At 41.6% G+C, this 21640-nt stretch overlaps 1 protein-coding gene across 5 annotated transcripts in view; it reads left to right on the forward strand.

Annotated features, from left to right (window-relative positions):
- The first annotated feature begins 944 nt into the window (after positions 1–944).
- Positions 945–21640, forward strand: part of Col25a1 (collagen type XXV alpha 1 chain) — a 514093-nt gene continuing 493397 nt past the window's right edge. For 3 of the 5 annotated variants that reach the window (XM_008843531.3, XM_029568696.1, XM_029568691.1), the window contains exons 1-2: positions 1169–1492; positions 2466–2535. In XM_008843531.3, coding sequence (XP_008841753.1) covers positions 1196–1492; positions 2466–2535 — 367 coding nt within the window. In that variant the 5' untranslated portion in view covers positions 1169–1195. Of the gene's footprint in view, positions 1493–2465; positions 2536–21640 lie in introns of all 5 variants that reach the window. The other 2 variants (XM_008843537.3, XM_008843526.2) reach the window with 2 other exon arrangements.

Genomic DNA, 21640 nt, shown 5'->3' on the forward strand with positions numbered 1-21640 from the left:
GAAAACAGAGAATCAGGAAAACGCATTAGCACCCTAGTAAGGAGTAGGAACTCAGAGCTGGGGGGAACAGCATCAGGACTAGAGGAAGCTGGGGGAGGGGAGAGAAAACTTCCCTGGTTGGAGAATCTGTGGCGCGACCGTGGGAAGGAAGGGAGGTGGGGAAAGGCACCGCAGACGCCAGCCAGACACTTGCCTCTAGGCTGGAGGGAAAGAAGTGAGGAGGAGGGAAGCCGTCGCCCGGGGCGAGACGGGAAGGGCTCTTGCGGCTGCCTGGAAGGGAGGATCCGCTTCCCTTCCCCCTTCGGGAGGCCATCCCTCCATTTTTAACAGGGATGGAGGGGAGCTGGGCTGAGATGAATAAGGCAGCGGACCCCGTCTCGGCCCCAGGCCTGGGCCGCAGCGGTGGCCTTCGGGGACGCTGAAGTTACCCGGCAGTGGGAGGGGAAGGGTCGCCATCCTCTCCAGTCCCGGGGGCTGCAGAGCTTTCGGCATAGTATGCTAATAAGGGACCTCCCGCTGGCTCCCACCGGCGCTCCCGCCCCCGGGGGTCCGCTCGGCTGGCTGGGCGAAGGTGAATACATTATGCTAATGAGGGGGCGGGCTCCAAGGGCGGGGGCGCCGGGCGCGCTCCCACGCAGCATCCCTGGGTATTTAAGGCTCGCTTGCGCGGGGCTGCGGAGCTACTTCTGCGGCCTGGCGACTGGTACGCGCTGCCGGTCGGGAGGCTCTCCGCGCCCTCCACGTCCCGCCAGCGCGGGGCCGCGTTCTCGCGGTGCCTCTCAGCATTTTTTCCCCCTAAACCGAATCCGGGTGGGAGACAGGACGGTGTGCGGAAAGCCCGGAGTAGGGTAGAGGCGAGCGAGCGGACGCAACAGGTCGGAGCTGGGCTAGGGGCCCGCCGGAAGGGTCCGCCTCAGGGGTCGGGAGAGCTGCTGGGCTCCTACCCCGGCGCCCGCTGCGTCCCCGCCCGAGGGTGCTTTTTACTCCCAGCTGGAAGGAGAGAAGGACAGGGAGGATGGTCCATGCCTGCTGATCCCGAAGCCCCAGCAAAGCGCAGGTCCACCTTCGACTCCTCCGCCAACTAGTTCTGCAGCCCTTAAGGACTGAACTTTGGGGACAGCGGCCCTTTCTCGGCTTCTAAGATTATTGGAGGTAGAGGGTGGAAAGAGAAGCGGAGGCAGGCGACCTGGGCACAATGCTGCTGAAGAAGCACGCAGGGAAAGGAGGGGGACGGGAGCCTGGATCCGAAGATCAGCGCCCCTCGGAAAAGCGGTGTGCGGGCGTCATGCCCTGGTGCGCGGCCCTGGCCACCCTCCTATCAGTGGTTGCCTTGGTTTCTTGTTTGTACCTTGGGGTGAAAACCAACGACCTCCAGGCAAGGATTGCCGCTCTTGAATCCGCTAAAGGGACACCTTCCATTCGTCCACTACCTGACGCTCTGGATGAGCTGAACGCCATAGTTCGAGAGAAAGTGGAGCGCCTCCTGGCTCAGGTGTGAGAGGCTGGGGTGTTTTGCACGTGGATAATATTTTGCACAGATTTGAGTCTGTGTGCAGGACCAGCTTTGATCCTTCCTGTCTGCAGACTTGGCTAAGCTGTATGCGCTTGTCTTAGACACGTGTGCTATGCTCATTGGTAATGGTACCACCAAGTCTATAGCTGTTTATCTCCCCTCTCCCGTAATGTTTGCATGCTAAACGCGCATGGAGGTCTAAAAGGGGGAAGGGTGGCCAGTATAGCGGGGCGAGGGAGAGCGTTTTGCTTCCTTTTAGTTTTCTGGAGTCTCATGTGGTTCTCCCAGGAGAATAGTCATTGCCGAGATAAAGATCCCTTTTTTCCTTCCCACATCTTCGAAGGTTAGAGTATAGGTGCTATAAATATGCATATGTAATCACTCTTAAAAGGGAAATACTTTTCATATATGATTCAAAAATTAAAATTTCACCCATTGAATCTTTTCATATTTAAAACATGTTTTAAAGTTTTAAATTTGATAAGGGCGGTGCAGGTATTGATGGATGCAGAGCCTCTGGAGTGAGAGTTGAAAGGAACCACATGATCTTCAAGGATGACTTACACTCAAGTTAGGGGCCTTCTGGAAAGCTGACTTTCACATATGCATTACTGACTATTCGCCGCAAGCCACAGCGTACTCAGACCTACAGCATGTCAGTTCTAGGCTTTTCCACTATGCTTATGCTTGGGCTGAGGGAGAGGGTGGTGGTAATTGAAGACTGGACAAAGATGGTACCCAAACCCTGCAATCTTTATATTATGTCAGTAGTCATTGTTTTATTTTAGGACCTGGATACTGTTACTTTTTGACTAGGGTCCCAATACATATGTAAATATTCATTATGCAGGCTAGGAAATGCTGGTAATTCAGGCATGCTAGGCAGTCCCTGAGAATCCAGTTCTGTTCAGTGCTGTTGATGACTGTGTTAATACCTCTGCTTTTCCCACAGAAATCCTATGAACATATGGCTAAAATAAGAATCGCAAGAGGAGCACCCTCCGAGTGCAACTGTCCAGCAGGTAAAATAGTACTTAACAAGGCTTCCCTTCAGAGCAGAACATTTGAAAGCAAAGCTCTTGTGCCTGTCAAGTCTACCTGTAATAATAGTAAAGAAAAAATGCAGACCCAACCCACTTTAATAAAACCAACATGTCTCAGTCAAAAAGATGGCAAATAAAACCTTAAATATTATTTTAAGAAGCATACCAAGGTCTGTTATGGGAAAGCAAAGAAGCTAGAGTTAATCGCCATGGAAAATACAGGCAAGATGATGCACAAAATGTTCTTAGAGTCACAGACTTGAGAATTCTCCTATGAGTTTATTAAATTATTTTAATGCTTTCGGTGAAAAGGACTGTAAAGTGTTAGATTCTAAATCCCCTGGTGTCTAATGCTGCATCACGCAGTTTGTTTGTTGCTTCTGGTTACGATTTCATTAGTGAGGCTTCTACTTCCTTACCTGTTTCCTTTCTGTTCTATCAAAAGGCTTTCTTTTATGTCTTAAAGCAAAAGATGAAAACTAAAAGGAAATTCTGTATCTGGAACTTCCCATTACTAATTAGTACATTAACAATGACTTCTCAGAAAAGTTTCTTATATTTTTACCATATTTCTAATGACAGCACATTAGAGGATGGAGAAGAGCGGTATCAATGGATAAAAACCCCAGAGTAATTGTTAAGTCTTCTTTGTTCATAGATCTCTGAGGCTCGGCATTCATCTGTAGACTTAACAGTTTAAAAGATCTTGGAAGATGGCCATTGGAAAACATCTAGTGGATTCAAAGATATAAGTCATAAAACTCCCATGAGTGTTAATATTTTTCAGATAAACACTGATGCATTTATGAACACTGCAGTTTCTTTTTCGTGCATGGAAAGGGTTTCTCTCCTATTTTCCTTATGTTCGAGAACGTGATAGTTATTTATATAGTTATGTGCTGCATAGTGACATCTCAGTTAATGACAGGCCACACATAAGATGGTAGTCTCATAAGATTATGTCATCTATTGATATCACAACATTTTCTTTTGTGTAAGTGCAGTGTAGAAAATTGTCTGACAACACAATTCTCCCTGGTAAGTGGTACATGACTGTAATGAAGTGGCTAGTTCCTGTATTTTCTTATATCTTGAGTTGTTTTTCTTCTCATGATATCTTGTTTTGATATAACTAAAACAGCTGCCATATTTAGAAATTTTAAATATGAATTACAGGTTGTATAGCATACAAATTAAAAAAAAATCTAGCGTGTATGCCTGTGGGCATGTGTGTATCACAGCATATGTATGGAGGTCAGAGGATAGCTCTCTTCCTACACCATGTTATCCCAGCACCCAGGAGGACTGCGAGTTCAGTGTCTGCCTGGGCTACAGAGCAAGTGCAAAGCCAAACTGGACAACTAAGTAAGAGTCAGTCTTAAGATAAAAAAGTGCTTTTAAAAGTACTTTAAAAAATATATCCGAAATCTTGATGCTTGCTCAGTTTTAGAGCATTTACTTAGAGTGAGACCCAGGGTTTAAGCTCCAGTAAGGAGGAGATTTTATATATATATATATGAAAATTTAGGGTTGCCTCTTATATCAAGAAGAAATCAAGAAATTAGTGTTTGACATTGTAGATTTCATTCTTAGTTGTTTTAAGTTGGAACAGATCTCTGAAGTCAGATATTTAAGGAAGGTTACTTTTGGAGTGGAGGATTAAACACATAACCACTCCATTAGCTTATAAGGATTATTTACATTCCCAGGGCACTTGGTACATACAGGGCTTCATTGACCATGTCATTTAGACACCAACGGGTTTTGTGTTTTCTTTTTTGCTAATTGTGTGAAGAACAGCTAGTGTTTAATTCATTGGCTTCTTAGTGAACGTGGTAAAAAGTGACCTCTACTGCTCTGAATTCTGTTTTCTCTTCAGATGTTACAGCCCATGATATTTAATGTCCTAATTTTGTAACTGTCACTTGTCATCTGGAAGAGAACTATTGCACTTAGAGTTTGCCTTGTGTATTGGAAGATTATAGAAGAATTGTTTTCATCATAACATGGCAACTTAATGGTAACAAGGATTTCCTTGGGTGTTCTGTTGGCTTTTGCCAGCAGCTGCCTTACCTCCTTCTCACCACTAGAGCCCCACATCACATCAGTTTTTACCTGGCTGCTTGAGCAGTAACCCTTGAAAGATGTACCTTCCAATACATGGAATCAAATAGGGTTTTTGCTGACAAACCACTGTTCTAGAAACACTTCCTTCTGCTTGTGTCACAATCAGTCATTAAAAAAAATGAAATCATTGCATGAAAAATAGTATCCCGGGGAAGACTAGCCATTTTGAAATATGGTCAGTGAGGTATAGTCTTAGGGACTGAGCTGGCTGGCCAAGAGGATTGGAAAGGACATCCAGCACTTCCCACCTGGGTTGGCACTAGCTGTGGTTCGAAGTGACTAAGATTTGTCACACAGACATCTGTTTGTAGGGCAGAGCTAGACAAGTCTGTGACCTCAGCTCAGTTCCTGTGGACAGATGCCCACCCCTTGAAGTTGACACTCTTGTTGACAGCCTCAGTGACAGAGCTGAAGGCTAATAGCAAAATAGTAATGCTATGTTGTGTTCACTCTAATTGCTTTTGATAGAACCCAGTGACAGTAGGTTTTTTTCCAAGTATGGTGTAAGGAGCTCATAAAACATATAGATTTTTCTTTAATATGTACGAAGGAGCTTCTGTGGTTGAGGGGTGAACTATTTATTAGATGACTTCTAATTGTAGAGGATGTATGCTCTAAACTTTGTAATAACCCAGAAAGTTAACTCCTAATTATCTCCTTTTATAGATAAAGTTGGTTTAATAAGAGAAAGTGATTAACGTGGTAAAGGTAAGGTCAAGATTCATGCCCACATCTGAGGGAATCAAAGTCCAAAGTCTAATAAAGAAATACAGAATGAGTAAAAGTTTTAAAGCAGGACACTTCTGGATTAGAATTCTGGATCTGCTACTAAAGAACTCTGTGACCTTGATCAAACTAAAGACTTTCTGTATGTTCCATCTCCTCATCTGGAAAAAAATACCAGGAAAGGCTGATAATATCTTTTTGAGAGGGTAATGATTTTTGTAAACAGTCTAGTGGGTATGTGTTAAATAGCGGTCACCACATCTTTTCTTTTTGCCTCATGAATGCTCGACAAACATTTTACCACTAAGCTATACTACTGAGTCAGACTCTCAACCTACTATTATTTTTCTGATACGCTATTGAACTCTAATCCACAGAGTTATATGATGTAGGTGGGAAAAGAGACTTGGAGATGTGAAACCTCTCAGAACCGAAATGTATTTAATGACAGGTTTTGAACTGGGACTCTATGATCAATTGAACTATAGATCATTTGTGAATATAACCAGACTAGTCAATATCTAAAATTTGGTTCTTTACATATGTTTATATATTAGTCTCTTAAATTATTCTTACCAAAATTACAGAAAAAAACTTGACAGTTTAGATGAAGTGTGATTGAAGTAGATAGAACCTGGCCTTAAATGAGCCTGGGTAAAGTCAAGAGTATCTATATAGTTTTAATGCTAGATATTTACAAAAAGAAAGTCACTTAGCTATCTGATTAATTTTTAGACTATTTTTAGCAGTTTTATTGAGGGATAGTTCATAATTTACCCATTTTAAGCTCTTGTAATAAATTTATAGTTGGGCGGCCATCCACCGCAATCTAGTTTTAGATCATTTTTGTCTTACTGACAACTCACATTTACTTTATTTGTAAGCTCAAGAGAAACTCTAATTTAGAAAAGTTTTTGCTTTGGAGAAACCCCAGAATAATAAACAAAAAAGCCTTATACATCAAAGCTCTGTTTAGCAGAATATTTCCTTAGCAGTAGCTGAGCCATGCAGATACAGGTGCCATTTGAGGCCTGGCCTCTATAAAATTTGACCCTCATATGAGAGAAATTAAGTTGACTCTTTGCTTTGGATAGACTCCTGTCTTGGGTTCTCCTCCTGGTGTCTTACATAAAAAAGTTTGCGTAAATCAGGCCTATATATGGAAGAGCTATGTTCAAACTGATAGAGAACTTGGGAATCAGGAAGCCAAACAGAAGATGTTTAGATCCCAAAGGCCTCTGTGATCTCACTCATCTCACTCATCACCGTTGTAGTTTGTGCAGGTTATTGGGCATAACAGCTGCTGTGGTGTGATGAATGGAGAATGTGAATGAAGAATACAGATTTCAAAGTAATCCTGGCTTTGTTATTAGCATGTTATATAGCCTCAGGCTAATAACGTCCCAGTATGGCTTTTAGAAACTCTTTTCATGTTCCAAAATACTGTGGGAGGTCAGAGTTGTAGGCTGTGAAAGAATTCACCCAAGCCAGATCAGAGTAGGAGAAGACAAGTTTCTTGAATACACTGCAGAGGAACAGTGGGCAGGGCGGTAACAGGACCACCTACAGGGAGATGGTGGACTGCAGCTGGTTTTTATACCAGAGCTGTGTTCTTAACGTGCAAATGAGGGCAGTGGTTGGCTGATGAAACTTAGGAAGTTGTGGTTTAGTGTGATTGATACCGATCATATTGCTGTTCCTCAGTGCCCCTCAGGCTTGCTTATTCTCAACAAGTAAGAGAGCTGGGCACTTATGATTCTGAAGGATTTTGCCAGTTTTCCAGATAAAACAAAAGCCTGTAATGTATCCAAAACTGAACTCGATGGGGCTTCCACATTGATGAAGATAGCATACTTTTACTAAATGTTACTAGTGTGTTGGTACTACATGTTATTTCTAGTATGACTAGTATGAGCTGTGGTTTGAATGAGAAATGTCCCCCTTAGGCTCATATATACAAACACTTGGTTCCCTGTGGGCAGTGCTGTTTGGGAGATTATAGCACCTCTAGGCGGTGTGGCATGTCACAGGGAGCAGAGTTTTAGTGTATAGTCTCTCCCACATCCAGTTTGCTGTGTGTGGTTGGAGGTGTGATCTCAGCTGCTGCCCTGCCTCCCCTGCCATTCTGAACTCTCCCTCTAGAACCATAAGCCCAAATAAACTCTCACGAGTTGTTTTTGGTAATGGTATTTCATCACAGCAACAGAAAGGTGATATGGGAACACAGTGTCTCCCATTTTGGTGACTATTTGGGTTTTAAGAATTCTTTTCTTTGGGGTAGAAATTCACAATGGAAGAAAGTCTGCATTCTGATGAGAAAAAGCTGTAGGCATGGATAAAAAGTTGATTTGTTTAGCCTCGTTTGGTTTTGGGCTTCTCAAGGAGTAGAGGGTGGATAAAGGTGCACTGGTGTCTGGTGTACTTACATGGAAGCCTTGGTGGAAACAAAAATGTGACCCTTAATATATAGGGTGATTGTTCATTGGCTGATGATATGCAAGTCTCCTCCGCTGTAAATCATGAAACTTAGGTTGAATAAGAAGAAAACTTGCCTGTTCGTGGTGCTGAATAGTGAGTGACCCTGGGCCTGGCTACTGCCGTTCAGTGATGATCATTACATTTATAGGACAGCTAGTCATCTGCTTAGACTTAAGCTAGAGATAAAAGGTCATACTGGATATTTTTGGAGGTTTCTATAACCCCTCTACATCTATTAAAATGATTATGTAGAAAGCAGAGTAAACATAGGTTAAGTTAAACTGTCTTATTCATAAATGTGAATGAATGGACCCAAGTGATTGATTGAAGGGTGTCTTTTCAATTTGCAGGGGAGTGAATGTTAACCATAGCTTGACATTGGAAATCATTTGTCATGGCTTCATGAGAGCCCCTAAATACCTTCCTTATGTAGATTTACTTTGTTATAGAACACTTCTATTTTTTAGGAATATTTCACTTAGGCTGCATGCTTTTTTAAGAGGCTGGATGACAAAGAGAAAGTGTGTATCAAGAAAGAGAATCATAATGTATAGATCTTCAATCATGTGAAGAAGAGTGAGAAACAGTTTGTAGAAAGTGAACTGAAGTGCTGTAAATGTTATTTAAGTAAGAATGGCAGACATTCTTCGCTTGCAAGACTGAACAACACCATGTGGTATGCCGGTGCCTCCCAGTGGTCGCATTAAATTGGTTCTAATGAGTACAACAGTTGGGTGTGACGCTCTCAGCTGGTCTAGTAGTGACAGCTGGCCACATGCCCTGTTATCTAAAGAACCAAGGGCGAATTGCCTCCGGAAGCAGTGCTCTTGCTTCTTGGCTTCTTTTTTGCCTCTCTTGTCTGTAAATTATTAAGAAGAGAATCTTTCAAATATCCTTTTACTTAGTAATTCTGTCTTTTGATGAGCTCTAGCAGAAAAGTGTAGATTGCTTTGTAACTGTGCAAAATCAACCATGTGACCTTGACGAAAGCAGCGTGTGACCGTTGGGCTTAGGTCTGGAAATGGAAAAGATGAATATCCGGTCATTATCAGGATTAGGTAGAGGGGGAGTGGGTGAGGAGACATGCCAGAATCAGTACTGTTCCGCAGCTGGGGGGCATTTCCTGCCACAGGGGGAATCCTCACTAGACACTTACCCAAATAGCATCAGACTATCTTGAGTGGAAGCCATCCAAGACCAATCATGAAAGAGCGTTCCAGTTTCCTCTTACCACTTTATAAACATGACTTGGTGGTTGATGGAAGCTGAGAATGTGAAAACAACACACGAGTCGATCTGTCTGGGCTGCACTCAGAAGCATCTCTTCCTCTTCGGTTTGCCAATACAGGTGAAATTTCGTGCTGTGCTTGCATGTACCGTGATATTTAACACTTTTACCCCCGATATGTGTTTAAAATGGACTGCAGGATGCCTGCACGTCTAACCAGACATAGATACTTAACTGCTGTCCTTTGGGATTTGCTCTGCAATTCTGCATTAAAAAATACTGCTTAAAAAATTGACTTTTAAAAAAGAGAAAATGTTAAGAGTGGGGTGCTGAGGTCAGTGGAAATCACTTACAAATTAAAACTTTTCATTGGTGTTGTATATTCCTTCGAATGACAGGATTCCTTGAAGAAATGCCACCAGGTGGCCAGCACCTCCTGTTTGTGACCACAGGGGGAGGAACTGAGTTGAGCCGCAGAACTGCCCCAGCCCCATCACCTCTTTTCCCAGATGCATCTGTTGCTGGTGTCCATTCCTTGACCTCTGTTTGCAGTAGTAAAGACTGGTGGAGGAGGCAAGGAGTGTCTTCCAGCAGAATTGGAAGACTGAAGTTTCCCATCAGATTAAAGATGCTTAAAATCTAGTTTATTTCACTTTATTTATTTAGACAAGGTCTCATGTAGCTCAGTTTATCCTTAAACTCAGAATGAAGCAGAAGATAACCTTGTACTTCCGACCCTCCTGCGGTCATCCCCTATGCTCTGGGCCCACAGGTGTGTACCACCATGTCTAATTCCTGTGTTAGGCAGGCACCCTATCAACCAAGCTGCATCCCCAGCCCCAAGTTTCACATTTTTATTAATCAAAGAGTTTGGCTGTTAAATAGTTAGGTTTACAGTTATGAATTTTGGACTTTATTTCAACAGCTAGAATAAATGAACTAAATGTGATTTAACTTGCCCACTGGAGATTTTTAACTTTGAATTTCTTAGACTTTGGAATAATTTGGAACTACTGTCATGCTCCTGCCATGGTTGCCCTGGAGTCTCCACCTCAGTGCCCACTGCACACCTGATCGTTGAATGCATAATGCACCCTGGATTGTGTTCCTTAGTCTTATCACTAAATTTGTCTTTTTGCTATAAGGGTATGTTCAGTAGTTGTAGACATTATTTGTGAGAAATGTCAAACTGTGTTTATTTGATTATTAATAATTTAGATTTTAAGAGTTTTAGTTTTCTAGGTTATGTACACCAAGTTTTTATTTTCTAACTTAATTTACTTTTTTGTTTTTAATTATATGCATGAGTGTGTGTCTGTGTGTATGTGCATGTGAGTGTAGGTGCCAGTGGAGGCTAGAAGAGGGCATCAGATCCTCTGGAGCTGGAGTTACAGGTGGTTGCTCTAGGAACAGACCAAACTTGGGTTGTCTGCAAGAGTAGAATGGGTTCTTAACCTCCAAGCCATCTCTTTAGCCCTCAGGTTTCTAGTTTTATATTAAAAACATGGACAGCACATTTTAATTTTTTTACATTTTTTTACTTTGTGTGTGTGTGTGTGTGTGTGTGTGTGTGTGTGTGTGTGTGAGAGAGAGAGAGAGAGAGAGAGAGAGAGAATGTACGTACCATAGCACATGTGTGGGCGTTGATTCTCTCCTTCCACCAAGTCAGCAGATTTGACAGCAAAGACCTTCTGAGCTATCTCACTGGGTCTTCAGCACATTAAAAGTTCAATTTATCTGGATAAATGGTCAAGAAAATTGCATGAGCTGTTGCCAGCTCTAGTTTGTATGTTCTGATAATATCGAAACTCAGAACGTGTATAACTAGAAGTAGGTGGGGCAGAGGTAAAGTCTATTTTTTGAAACCTAAGGAAAGAGTACATGTGAGCAGGGTAAAAGTGGGGAGCATGGGGCTGGAGCGATGGCTCAGCAGTTAAGAGCACTGACTGCTCTTGCAGAGGACCTGGGTTCGATTCCCAGTACCCCACATGGTGGCTATGAACCATCCTTAACTCCAGTTCCAGGGGAATCCGAAGCTCTCTTCTGACCTCGGCAGCATTGTACAACACAGTTGCACTCACATACATGTAGGCAATACACCCATACACATGCAATAAAAATAATAAATAATAAAAAAAGTGGGGAGCAAAGAGCCACCCTATCTGCTAGTCTCTTGGAATCTTATCTCTCTTCCAGCATGCTTTGAAAGGCATTCTTAGTTCATCCAGGGTGATAGTTAGGGAGCCTGAGGAATTCTCCACTATAGCTCCATGCTTTATCTTTAATATGCTGCAATTAAACATGCCAGGAAAATGGATCCCTATTTTACTCAGCATTTCTGAGTCTTAGTCCAGGGCTGTCAAGGCAAGTTGTCTGTGGCACCCTCCCAGGAGTTCTGCAGTCTTTTAGGCTTCAGAATTCAACAGGAATATTTAGATACATGGAATGTGATCATTAGACAAATGTGATTTACATGAACCGTGCACAAAACCAACCTTTTTTTAGTGTTTAAAAAATTTTTAAATTAATGAAATTTGTCCTTAGACAATTTCACACATTTACACAATGCATACTCACCACCCCTACCCTGTTTCTCTATCATCTCTCTCTGTCTCTCTTCTTCTCACAAATCTCTCTCTTAGGTTCATGTCTATTTGTTTTGTTTTGTGACCCCGTTGAGTTTAACCAGAGCCGTCAGTATGACCATGGAAAACCTAACCTTTTAATTTGAAAGTCACTTCAGAAACGGGCAAGTTCTAGGGTTCTAAGTTTTGGAAAACTAAAAAATATTTTATTACTGAAAGAACTAGGGAAAAAATTAGAGACAATGAAGTTCAAATGGAAACAAGTTTTAAAAATAAGTGTCTTTCTGAAGATGGTTATCAGTGTGATTGGGAATCAAGTGGGTTAAGTGGATCAAGGGTTAAATGATCTTTACTGACAGATCCTGACACAAGCTGATTGATACAGGATCAGTTGAGTAGGTAGACTCTCAGCCTTGTTTATGAACAGGAGGTGGGGTTTGTATCTGTGCCTTTCTAGGGTATATGATGGTTACCATGGAGACCTGAAAACTTGGTTTGGTTGGGGACTTTTATTATAGCCATTTCTTTTTTAATTTTTAAAAAATATTTTATTATTTTAATTTTGTGTGTATGAGTATATTACCTGCATGTATGCAAGGACACCTATGTTGCGCAATGCCTGCAGAGGTTGGAAGAGAGTGTCAGATTCCCTGGAACCAGAGTTACAGACAGTTGTTAGACGCCATGTGCGTGCTGGGAATCAAACCTGGGTCCTCTGCAAGAGCAGCCTATGGTCTTAACCGCTGAGCTATCTCTCCAGCCCCTGTAGCCCATTTCTTTGCATACACGGATAATCTCATTGCCGTTTTCTTGTGAAGGCATCGTAAGCCATTTGGAGCTCAAAAGGCTCAACTTCATGAAAAAGGTTGGGTTTGTTTAAAAAAGCAGTGACCTACACCAAATGACCCTTCTTTCTGTTGCCTACTGTTTCCCTCATGGGGTCCCTGGAGCATCTCCAGAGAATCCTAAGACTCTACAAGCCATTGTTAGAAAATTTCAGAAAGTTCAGTCCTAGTGTCATTCCAAGCACCTCTGTACAGAAGAGCATTTCTCCTGTGAACACAGACCTCATCTCCAGGAGTCTGTATTAGAACCATTTCTAGAAATGGAATGACATTATTTAGTGAAATTAACAGAACAAAGTGAATATTGATATAAATTTGCACTTTTACATGGGTTGTAGCCTTCCAGCAGAGGAGATAGGATTGTAAGAAAGGTGGGTGGGGAAACTCACTGTGTAAGTGGGCACTGGAAAATCAGCATCAGAGCTCATCCTTCTCCTAGAAATCACTTATTTCTTTAAGCCTTCACTGTTGTTGTTTTTCTTTGAAGATTTTTATTCAATTTTTGTAAATTTCATATAATGTATTTTGATCATATAGTTTCTCAGGTAGGGTTGGGTTTCGTACCTGCTTCTCCACATCTATGCTGGGATTTTGTTTGCTTTGAACTTGTGCATGTTGCCACAATTGCTGTGAGTTCATATGAGTAACTGGAAATCTCTGTCCTTGTGGTCATTCACCTCCTCTGCCTCTTACAATCTTTCTACCACCTCCTCTGCAATGATCCCTGAGCCTAGGGAGGCAGAAATTTGATATAGATGTTTAGGGATGAGCACTCTACGGCTTTGTGTTCTCTGCACGGTGGTCAGTTATGGGTCTTTGTGTTAATCATCATCTGCTATATAAGGAAACTTCTTTGGTGAGAGTCGACAGATGCACTAATCTATGGGTATAACAATATAACAGTACGTCATTAGAAATCAGTTTAATACTATATCTATGTAGCAGAATAGTTGTATTAGGCTCTTTCCCATGGCCTATGGGCTGTCTAGCCTTAGGTTCCTAGGTCTGATGTCAATGTCAGGTATGGGTTCCATCCTCTGAAATGGATTTTAAATCCAACTGAAAGTAGTTGGTTACTCCTAATAATGTTCATGCCATTATTGCACTGGTGGGCATATCCTGCCAGGCCAGTAGTTGTTGTAGATCCCAGGATTCATAGCTGGGTAAGGTTCACGTTAAACTTTCCCTTCAGGTAGCATGCATAGCACCTTCTAGCACTGTGAAAGCTAGATGAGGCTTTGAAGTCAGCACTAGGTTGATTTCTCTTTGTTCTACAGTTCATGTACATAGTGTCTTTAGCAATAGCAACTTACCATGGAGTTCTGGGCAGGGGCAAGGCAATGACCAGTATTGTTTGAGGATCTGTGGAACCCTGGTCAACAACTTCAAAAGAGGTAGTCCATTTCTGGCATTGGGCTTTTACTTTGCAAGCCTATAGTGTGTAGCCACCATAGGCTTGTTCTTGATGTTTTTTTTTTTTTGTCTTTTTGAGACAGGGTCTCCCTGTATCCCCAGCTGGCCTGGAACTCACTATGTAAACCAGGTTTGTCTTCAACTCACAGAGATCCACCTGCCTCTGCCTCTCAAATGCTAGAATGAAAAGCGTGTGCCACTAGGCCTGGCCAGATCTTCCATTAAATTTGTTTTAAAAAAATAAATTGGAACTCACTATGTAGACCAGGCTGGCCTTGAACTCAGAGATCCGCCTGCCTCTACCTCTGGAGTGCTGGGATTAAAGGCGTGTGCCACCATGCCCGGCCATTTTCTGTGTTTTTAAAAATTCATTCCTTCTCCTTTTTATGAGGTTTTGTCCTCAAGTTACAGTACCTCATTGGCTTTTTACTTATTTGTAGCACTTGATTTTTTAATGAACAAGCTAATAGTTTGAAAGATGTTATGTAGGGGATGGAGAGGTGGTTCAGTGGTTATGAGAACTGGCTGTTCTTGCAGAGGACCTGAGTTTGGTTCTTAGCACCCACATGATGGTTCACAACTGTCCGTGACTCTTTCAGCCTTCATGAACCCCAGGCATGTACATGGTACACATACATACATGCAGGCAAACACTCATATTCTCAAATTAAAAGTAAATAAATCTTTGAAAAAGACTTTATGTAAAACATATGGTTCCTCCAAGTCACTGTTGTCCCTTGATATCTGAGGGGGTGGGTTCTAGGACCGACCCCTGTGGATGCCAAAACCTGTACATGCTCAAGTTCTTTATATTAGATGGCATAATATGTACATATAAATTAGATATGTTATCCCATGTACTTTATATTGGTCATAATTAATGTATAAACTATATTAGTATAGTAACATTAACAAAATATATACTTGATTATGTTAATCATATAATCAGCCTACTAAATTGTTCTGCTCTATCATCGTGGGAAAAAATGATAAGAAAAATTGGACATGTTGAGTACAGATACAGTGTCTTTTCCTTGACTCTTTTCAGCCTGTGGTTGAGTTTCCAGAGGCTTATGTATCTTATTTAGAGGAATCTGTGTTGTTAGAAAGTTGTTGTTCAAGATGCTCTGAGACCTTTGGGTCTTTCCTGGTTTTGGTTGTGTGTGGAGTGATGACATTTGTATGTTGAAGTTTAAATTGACGGCACAAAGAGCGTGTTTGGATTATGTGTCTGTGTTTAATGACAAGGATACCTAGAGATTAATCATATTTTATCCAATACTGCATGAGGTATGCAGGGCATTTCATAGAGGCAGTCTAAGCCTGGCTCTGGCCACACTGTAGCAAGGACTGCAGAAGGAAAATTGCGAGGCTGTCCTCCACCTCCCATTAGAATGAGTGTCTGTTGTCATCAGCACTGTTGGGTGCAGTGTGAACAGCTGGTTGTGGACAGTTGTTTGGCCAAGTAAAACACCTTCCTCAGCTGTCTTGTAGGACATGGACAGAATACCCAGCAACTCTGCAAGTTCGTGAGTTTTGGTGAGTGTTTTCTCTTGACTACATATTCTCAAAGAACAGACTTCAAGAAAGTCTAGGAGAGAAAATAACTTACTTTTTAGCTAGCTCTTTTTGCTTTATGACAAAAGTCACTTATCTGTATAGCAATAAAGATGAAGCAATTGGACAAGAGGCTGGAAAGGTCTTATGTGCCAAATAAAGGCATTTTAAGCACAAAAAAGAGATGTAATCAAACCAACTGTATTTTCCATATTTGCCTCCCATTCCCGCTGCTGTGCTGATGACGTCCCAGCCCAGTTTAAACACCATGTCTGACAGTGTGACTTTACTCCTACTGTTCTTGCTATGCATCTGGAAGTTTTTAATAAAAGAAAACCTCTAGCGTTGAAAAATTACATCTGTAAAGAAACCAAGGCTTTTATGTTCTTATATATAGTTTCCTTCTGTGCAAAGTTATTTAATGCAGTAAATTCCAGCTACTTCTAAGCGTAGTTTCCTGACTATCAGGCTTGGTCTTGCAATCAAATTTTGAATGAGGAATGCAGTGTGTAGTGGTTACAATTTATGCTGCTGTTTTTGAATATAAGAATGGTTAATTTATTTTTATAGCTAAAGGTATCCTTGGATTGAGATGTCTGGGATATATTTTGCAAATTTTATATATAAGCCCACAACACATTAGACTCATGTTGTGTTTTAGTCTTTTAAACCTTCATCTTTCTGAGCAGAAAACCCTTGTTTCCGTCATCAATCCTCAAGAAGAAATTCCAGACAGAGGAATTTTATAATCAGTCACACAGATCCCTTATGCGTATCACATATCACTTCTCATCATTTTCAATTTATTACAAGTACGCACTTTTGTCTAATTGTAATCACATGTTGCCTGCCTTTTAAATGTTCACACTGGCTTCACATTTATAGGATGTGATGAGATTAATAATGTTAGTTGAGTTTCTGAAAACCAACAGTAAGCACAGCAAGAGAAGTGATGCTCTGTCAGGCCGTCAGGATCAACATGGCCCTGCTGGGATCTGCTGTTGGCAAAGTGGGCACATAGCCATGTGTCCATGAAACTATACAAATAGAAGCTCTGTTCACCTAAATAAGGACCCCTCTTCTGCTCAGGCCATTTTCCTACTTCTTTCTCTCCTCTCCAGTAGGAAATGAACTCTATTTCTCTTCCGTTCTTTTAAAAAGATGTATTTTATTATTAGTAGTGTATGTAAGGGGGTATTTGCATGTGAATGTGAGTGCCCATGGAGGCCAGAAGAGATCATCAGATCTCTTGGAGCTAGAGTTATAGGCAGTTGTAAGTCACCTGATGTGGGTGCTGGGAACTAAATTTGGGTCTTCTGGAAGAGCAGTAGGCACTCTTAATTTCTAAGCCATCTTTCTAGCCCCCCCCTCCATTCTTTACCTGTCTCAGTCACACCCAGGTCCCAAAGCCTCCAGCCTTCCCTGTGCAACAGCTTCCATTTTTATTCAATTCAGCAGTACCTTGAGGAGTACCAACGGCACATAGCAACAGTTCTCCAAAATTTCAAAAAGTAGCAACTGTTTTCTAAAAAATTATTGTTAAAAGCAATTTTCAAGTCTGGGCATGGTGGTGCATGGCTTTAAACCCAGCACTCTGGAGGCACAGGTAGGCAGATCTCTGTGAGATTGAGGCCAGCTTGGTCTACAGGGAGACCACTGCTCAAAAAAAAGCGGGGGAGGGAGAGGAATCAGGATTTTTATACTGATATTAAATGAACATGTGTTAGGGATCTTACTCAGATCACTACATTAAATAAGAAACTTGTAAGATATCATGACCAGTTCAGTTCACAGGAAAGTTTAAAGACATACATTTATATTTCAGGAATGTGAAATTATATCAATGGAGGCAAACTGGCCTTTTCCACAGTGGCAGAGGGAAGTCAGTTGTCCTAACAGATTGCATATTTATGGACAAGAGTTTATTTTACTTTGCTGTTATTTATACCCAGCTTACTGAGTTATGATGGCTCCCAAAGAATCAGAATCAGGTCCGTAGCAAGGACGAGGTGTAGACCACCTCCATTGCAGAGCAGTCCCCACATCACTAGAGCAGCTACACAGGAAGCAATATTTTAGGTTAGCAAACAAAACAAAGGTCCGTTCTACTGTTTGTAGTAGTTATGAGTATTTCTCCCCTCTTTCTTTGTGTTCCTGTCTTATGAGTTCTGTGGCGTCTGATTTTCTCATTAGAGGGACAGTTCTTTTTGGCTTAGCCTTTACACTAAGCCCGTGCAGGTGCTGATTGCTGTGCCTGCATTACTGGCATGGCTTACCTAAGTGTCTTTAAAATCATGACAGTTTGTTTCATGTAAAAACAACTTTGGAAGATTCAGTTTCTTGTGCTTAGGGGCCAAGAAGCATTTCCATTAATACAAGAGAGAGAGTGCCTGCCTTTGTCTTTGTGCTACTGTCCTTTCCCCCTTTCTGCACTTGTTGGGAACCACCTGGATTCCTGTCAGTGGTCCCTGCTAATGTCTAATATAAAATAGCATCATAACACACTTCACAAGGGACTACATTGTGGTTTGGAAAAAAATGTCTGTGAGCAACTCAATTCCATGTTCCTATTCTAGTCCTCGCTGTGAACACAATGTGTTCTACCAGCTCTGTTACTATATTTAACTTTCTGACTCATAAATGATATTTGTTTCAAAATCTCTGAAAATGTCTAGTGCCTGCCTTCCCTTAGCAAAGGGCACGGAGGAGCAAGCCCTTCCCCATCCCTGTGTACATGGTTGGTGAGGAAAGGCCCAGAGACTTTTTCTCATGGCCATTCCTCACGGCTGCCTCTGCCTCTGGGATTTTGTGCTGCCATTTAGCCTCCTGGTTTGACTCCCGGTATCTTTTGTCTACTTTGCTATCCCTAGGACACTTTTGTCTTTTCCCAACCTGTTCATGCATTGCTGCTTTAGATACTGTCTTTCGGCCCATTTTCCTCGGGATGGATTTGTCTGTGCTTGACTAGGTGGCCCCTGCCTTGCTTGGTCTATCCTTGTCTCCACTGCTTCCTAGGGCTAGTGTTCACTAGCAACCCCACACAGTGCAACCTGTGGCCATTTAGGTTGTCAATGTTCCTACATGGCTTGCTTGCTTCACTTTTGGCTGACCTACCTGGGTTTTGGATCAAGCTAACTGAAGGCTTGCACATGCTTTCTAAGAAAGAAGAGAGAAGCTGAAGTGGGGGAGGGCACACAGAAAACTACATAGATTTGAGAGGTTCCTCCCTTCATTCAGAAGCACTTTATGTCCTGGCTTATATTACTAGGGAGAGTAGAATTAATTCTAAATATTAAATATTTTTGATATTAGAACTTAAAGATTCTTTACATTTGTGGAACTGATCATTCATATTCCTTAACTGCACCCAACTTTAGCAAAAGTGAAAGGTCATGTATATAGGAATCTTTTGAGAATTTTTTTATTTGATTAACTAATGAAATATTTATTGTGACCTACTGTGGGTCAGACTATGTTCCATATGCCTTACTATTTAGAGAGATAAATAGGCTACTAAGCCTGTCTACAGACTAATGGTGTCAGATAAGGAGACTGAAGACTCTGAAAGGATTGAAAATTATAAAAATATAGTCTGTAGTCAGGGATAGATTGTGCTGATAGATCAGAAGCTGCAGTGTTGATTGGTATTTGACTTCACAGATCATTTCACTGCCCACAACCTCTAAAATAGGAACATGGTACTGGGGAAATTAGTATTTGTTAGATTTTTTTTTTTTTTCCTTTTTAAGAAAACTAGAAAGTTCTCCACTGAGTATGAGACTGGCAAGAAATGCTTGTAACACATCAATTAGATGTTTTGTTTTTTTTCTGAAGATAAATGATCCCTTCCAGTTGTTAGGTCAACAGTTAGATTTTAACCCCATCCCTACATTTCCCTCGGAGGCACTTATTTTTAAAGAGTATTGCTTCATCTCGTCAACACTGGCCATGCTTCCTAGTAAAGGCGGACACTCCTCTGGGTTGTGAAAAACAGAGATGCACGTAGGTGACTTTAAGCCACAGTGATGCAGGAGGCTTCCCATTATTATATGTTGGCTGGTCAGTTCTTTGTTGTGGGGAGCTGTTGTGTGCATTGTAGGATGTTTAATTATACCCCTCACCTCCCAGAACCCAAAATGTTTCCAGATATTGCAAAATATTCCAGAGGGAGCAGAGTAGATGTATTCATTGAAGTTACTGTGGAAGGTGGGAGTATCAGCTGTGTGTCTGGTTCTTCTGAGAGAGAAGTGGAGGCTGGTCAGAGCATTGAGGATCTGGGTTTTCCTCTCCCTGGGTCCTCAAGCAGGAAGAATTCACCATGGACCTTGGGGGCTTGAGTATCCTCTCTGCTCCTAGTACTGCAGTCAGCCACGTTCCACCCTGTGGCCCTCTCTGCCTTATCTCAAGATTTAGCTCTTACGTTGAGTTTCGTTACAGCATTGTTGGCTTTGTTAAACAACACATGCATGCAGCAAAACTGAAAACATTTGAATCAAATTGTGTCCAATGTCCCATTTCTTTTCGAAGAAAAGTTCACCATTAGTAGCTTGTTGTGTAATCGCCTAATACAAATTGATTCCTATCATTCTTTTTAAAGCCTGCAGAGTCTTCTATTGTGTAAATAAGCCACAATTCAATGCGAAGGCAGAATAGGTCATGTTTGAAAGTTCAGGTCCTGCTGCCTGTGACCAATTTTCCTGTTTCCTGAGGTTTTCTTCATTTCTGCTTCAGCTCCACAAGATGTCTAGCTGTGTATGCGGAGCGTAGTGAGTATTTCAGGTATACTGCTGATGTCTTGATAAGATGTTTAACGAGTACTTTAACAGAAAAAGCCCTGATTTATAGCATTTGAAGATTTTTATTTTATAAACATCCCTCCTAGGTTGTTTTCAAGTTAACAAGTGATGTTGAGATATAATTTTTCAGTGTTTTAGCTTTGCCTTTAATACAGTGTATTACTGCTAATTTGGGTTTTAATAATAACCATTTAACCAAAGTGATGTCAAAATCTTGGAAAATGAATAATCAGCTTGAGTCCAGTCAGCTTCTCCCTGCTTTGCACTGATACTCCTATTTCTATATGGATGCTCTTCTAGAAGTGTGCAAGGGGAAGTTGTTGGCATTACAGAGCTGCTGTGTTGTTGGGTGGGTGTTTTGAGATCATTGAAACTTGCAAGGTGTCTGTTGAATTCCCTTGGTGACATTCTGGCTAAATGGTCATTTCACTTAGGGTGGTCTGACCCTTTCAGTCTTTGAAGAGGCTTGTTAAAAAACTTTATCCTTTCGTGAAGTTAAAGTTCACCCACCATTTTTGTATATATAATATATGTATATTATATATTATATAAGTTATTGACTTTTTGTGTATTTCATACAGAATATCTTAAACAATCTTAATCATCTTTATACCCCCATCCCCACTGGCACCCCATAGCTCCCCCCTACTGGAATCCATATACTCTGTCATCCATGTTAAGGCCCACTGTGTCAGGTCAGTGTCCCCAGATGTTCCCCAGTTCAAGTCCATTCACTGAGGTCTAGTCAGCATATCTAGTGTTCCTTGTTTTAGGAAGATCAGTTCTTCACCTAGCAGTAATCACTTGTCAATATTTATTCAGCTAAGATTGGAGTCTGCTACTAATTTCCCCAGTTCTATGATGGGTTTTTGTATGCCTGAGTGTACCTGGGACTTGTGTATGCTGACACGATTGCGATAGAACTGTATGAGCAGGGTCCCAGGAGTTTGTAGGACTCTGTTTCCATATAGTCATGCACCTCCTCCATGGACGTTATGATCTTTTTGCCCCCTATTTTGTGATGGTCCCTGAGCCCTGAGTGGGTGAACTTTGATATTCTGTCTAAGGACCAGCAGTCTGCAGACTATTAAGCTCTACTCTTTGGCCATTTGTGACCTTTTGTGTTCCTGTACCTCTGTTGCACAAGGGATCTTCATAATGAGAAGATATGCATTAGTGTCCTATTTACCCCTTGTCCTATGTTCTGTGAGCTATAGATGTAGGGGTTGCACTGTAGATGTGCCCTTTAGGCTTGGGCAATTCACAGACAGTATCTGTGTGTTATGGTACTCTGTAATAGTCCCCTTTTGAAGTTTGATGAGTGGTGGT

This window comes from Nannospalax galili, unplaced genomic scaffold (assembly GCF_000622305.1).
Source record: "Nannospalax galili isolate Female #2095 unplaced genomic scaffold, S.galili_v1.0 scaffold571, whole genome shotgun sequence".
In the NCBI taxonomy this organism is placed as follows: domain Eukaryota; kingdom Metazoa; phylum Chordata; class Mammalia; order Rodentia; family Spalacidae; genus Nannospalax; species Nannospalax galili.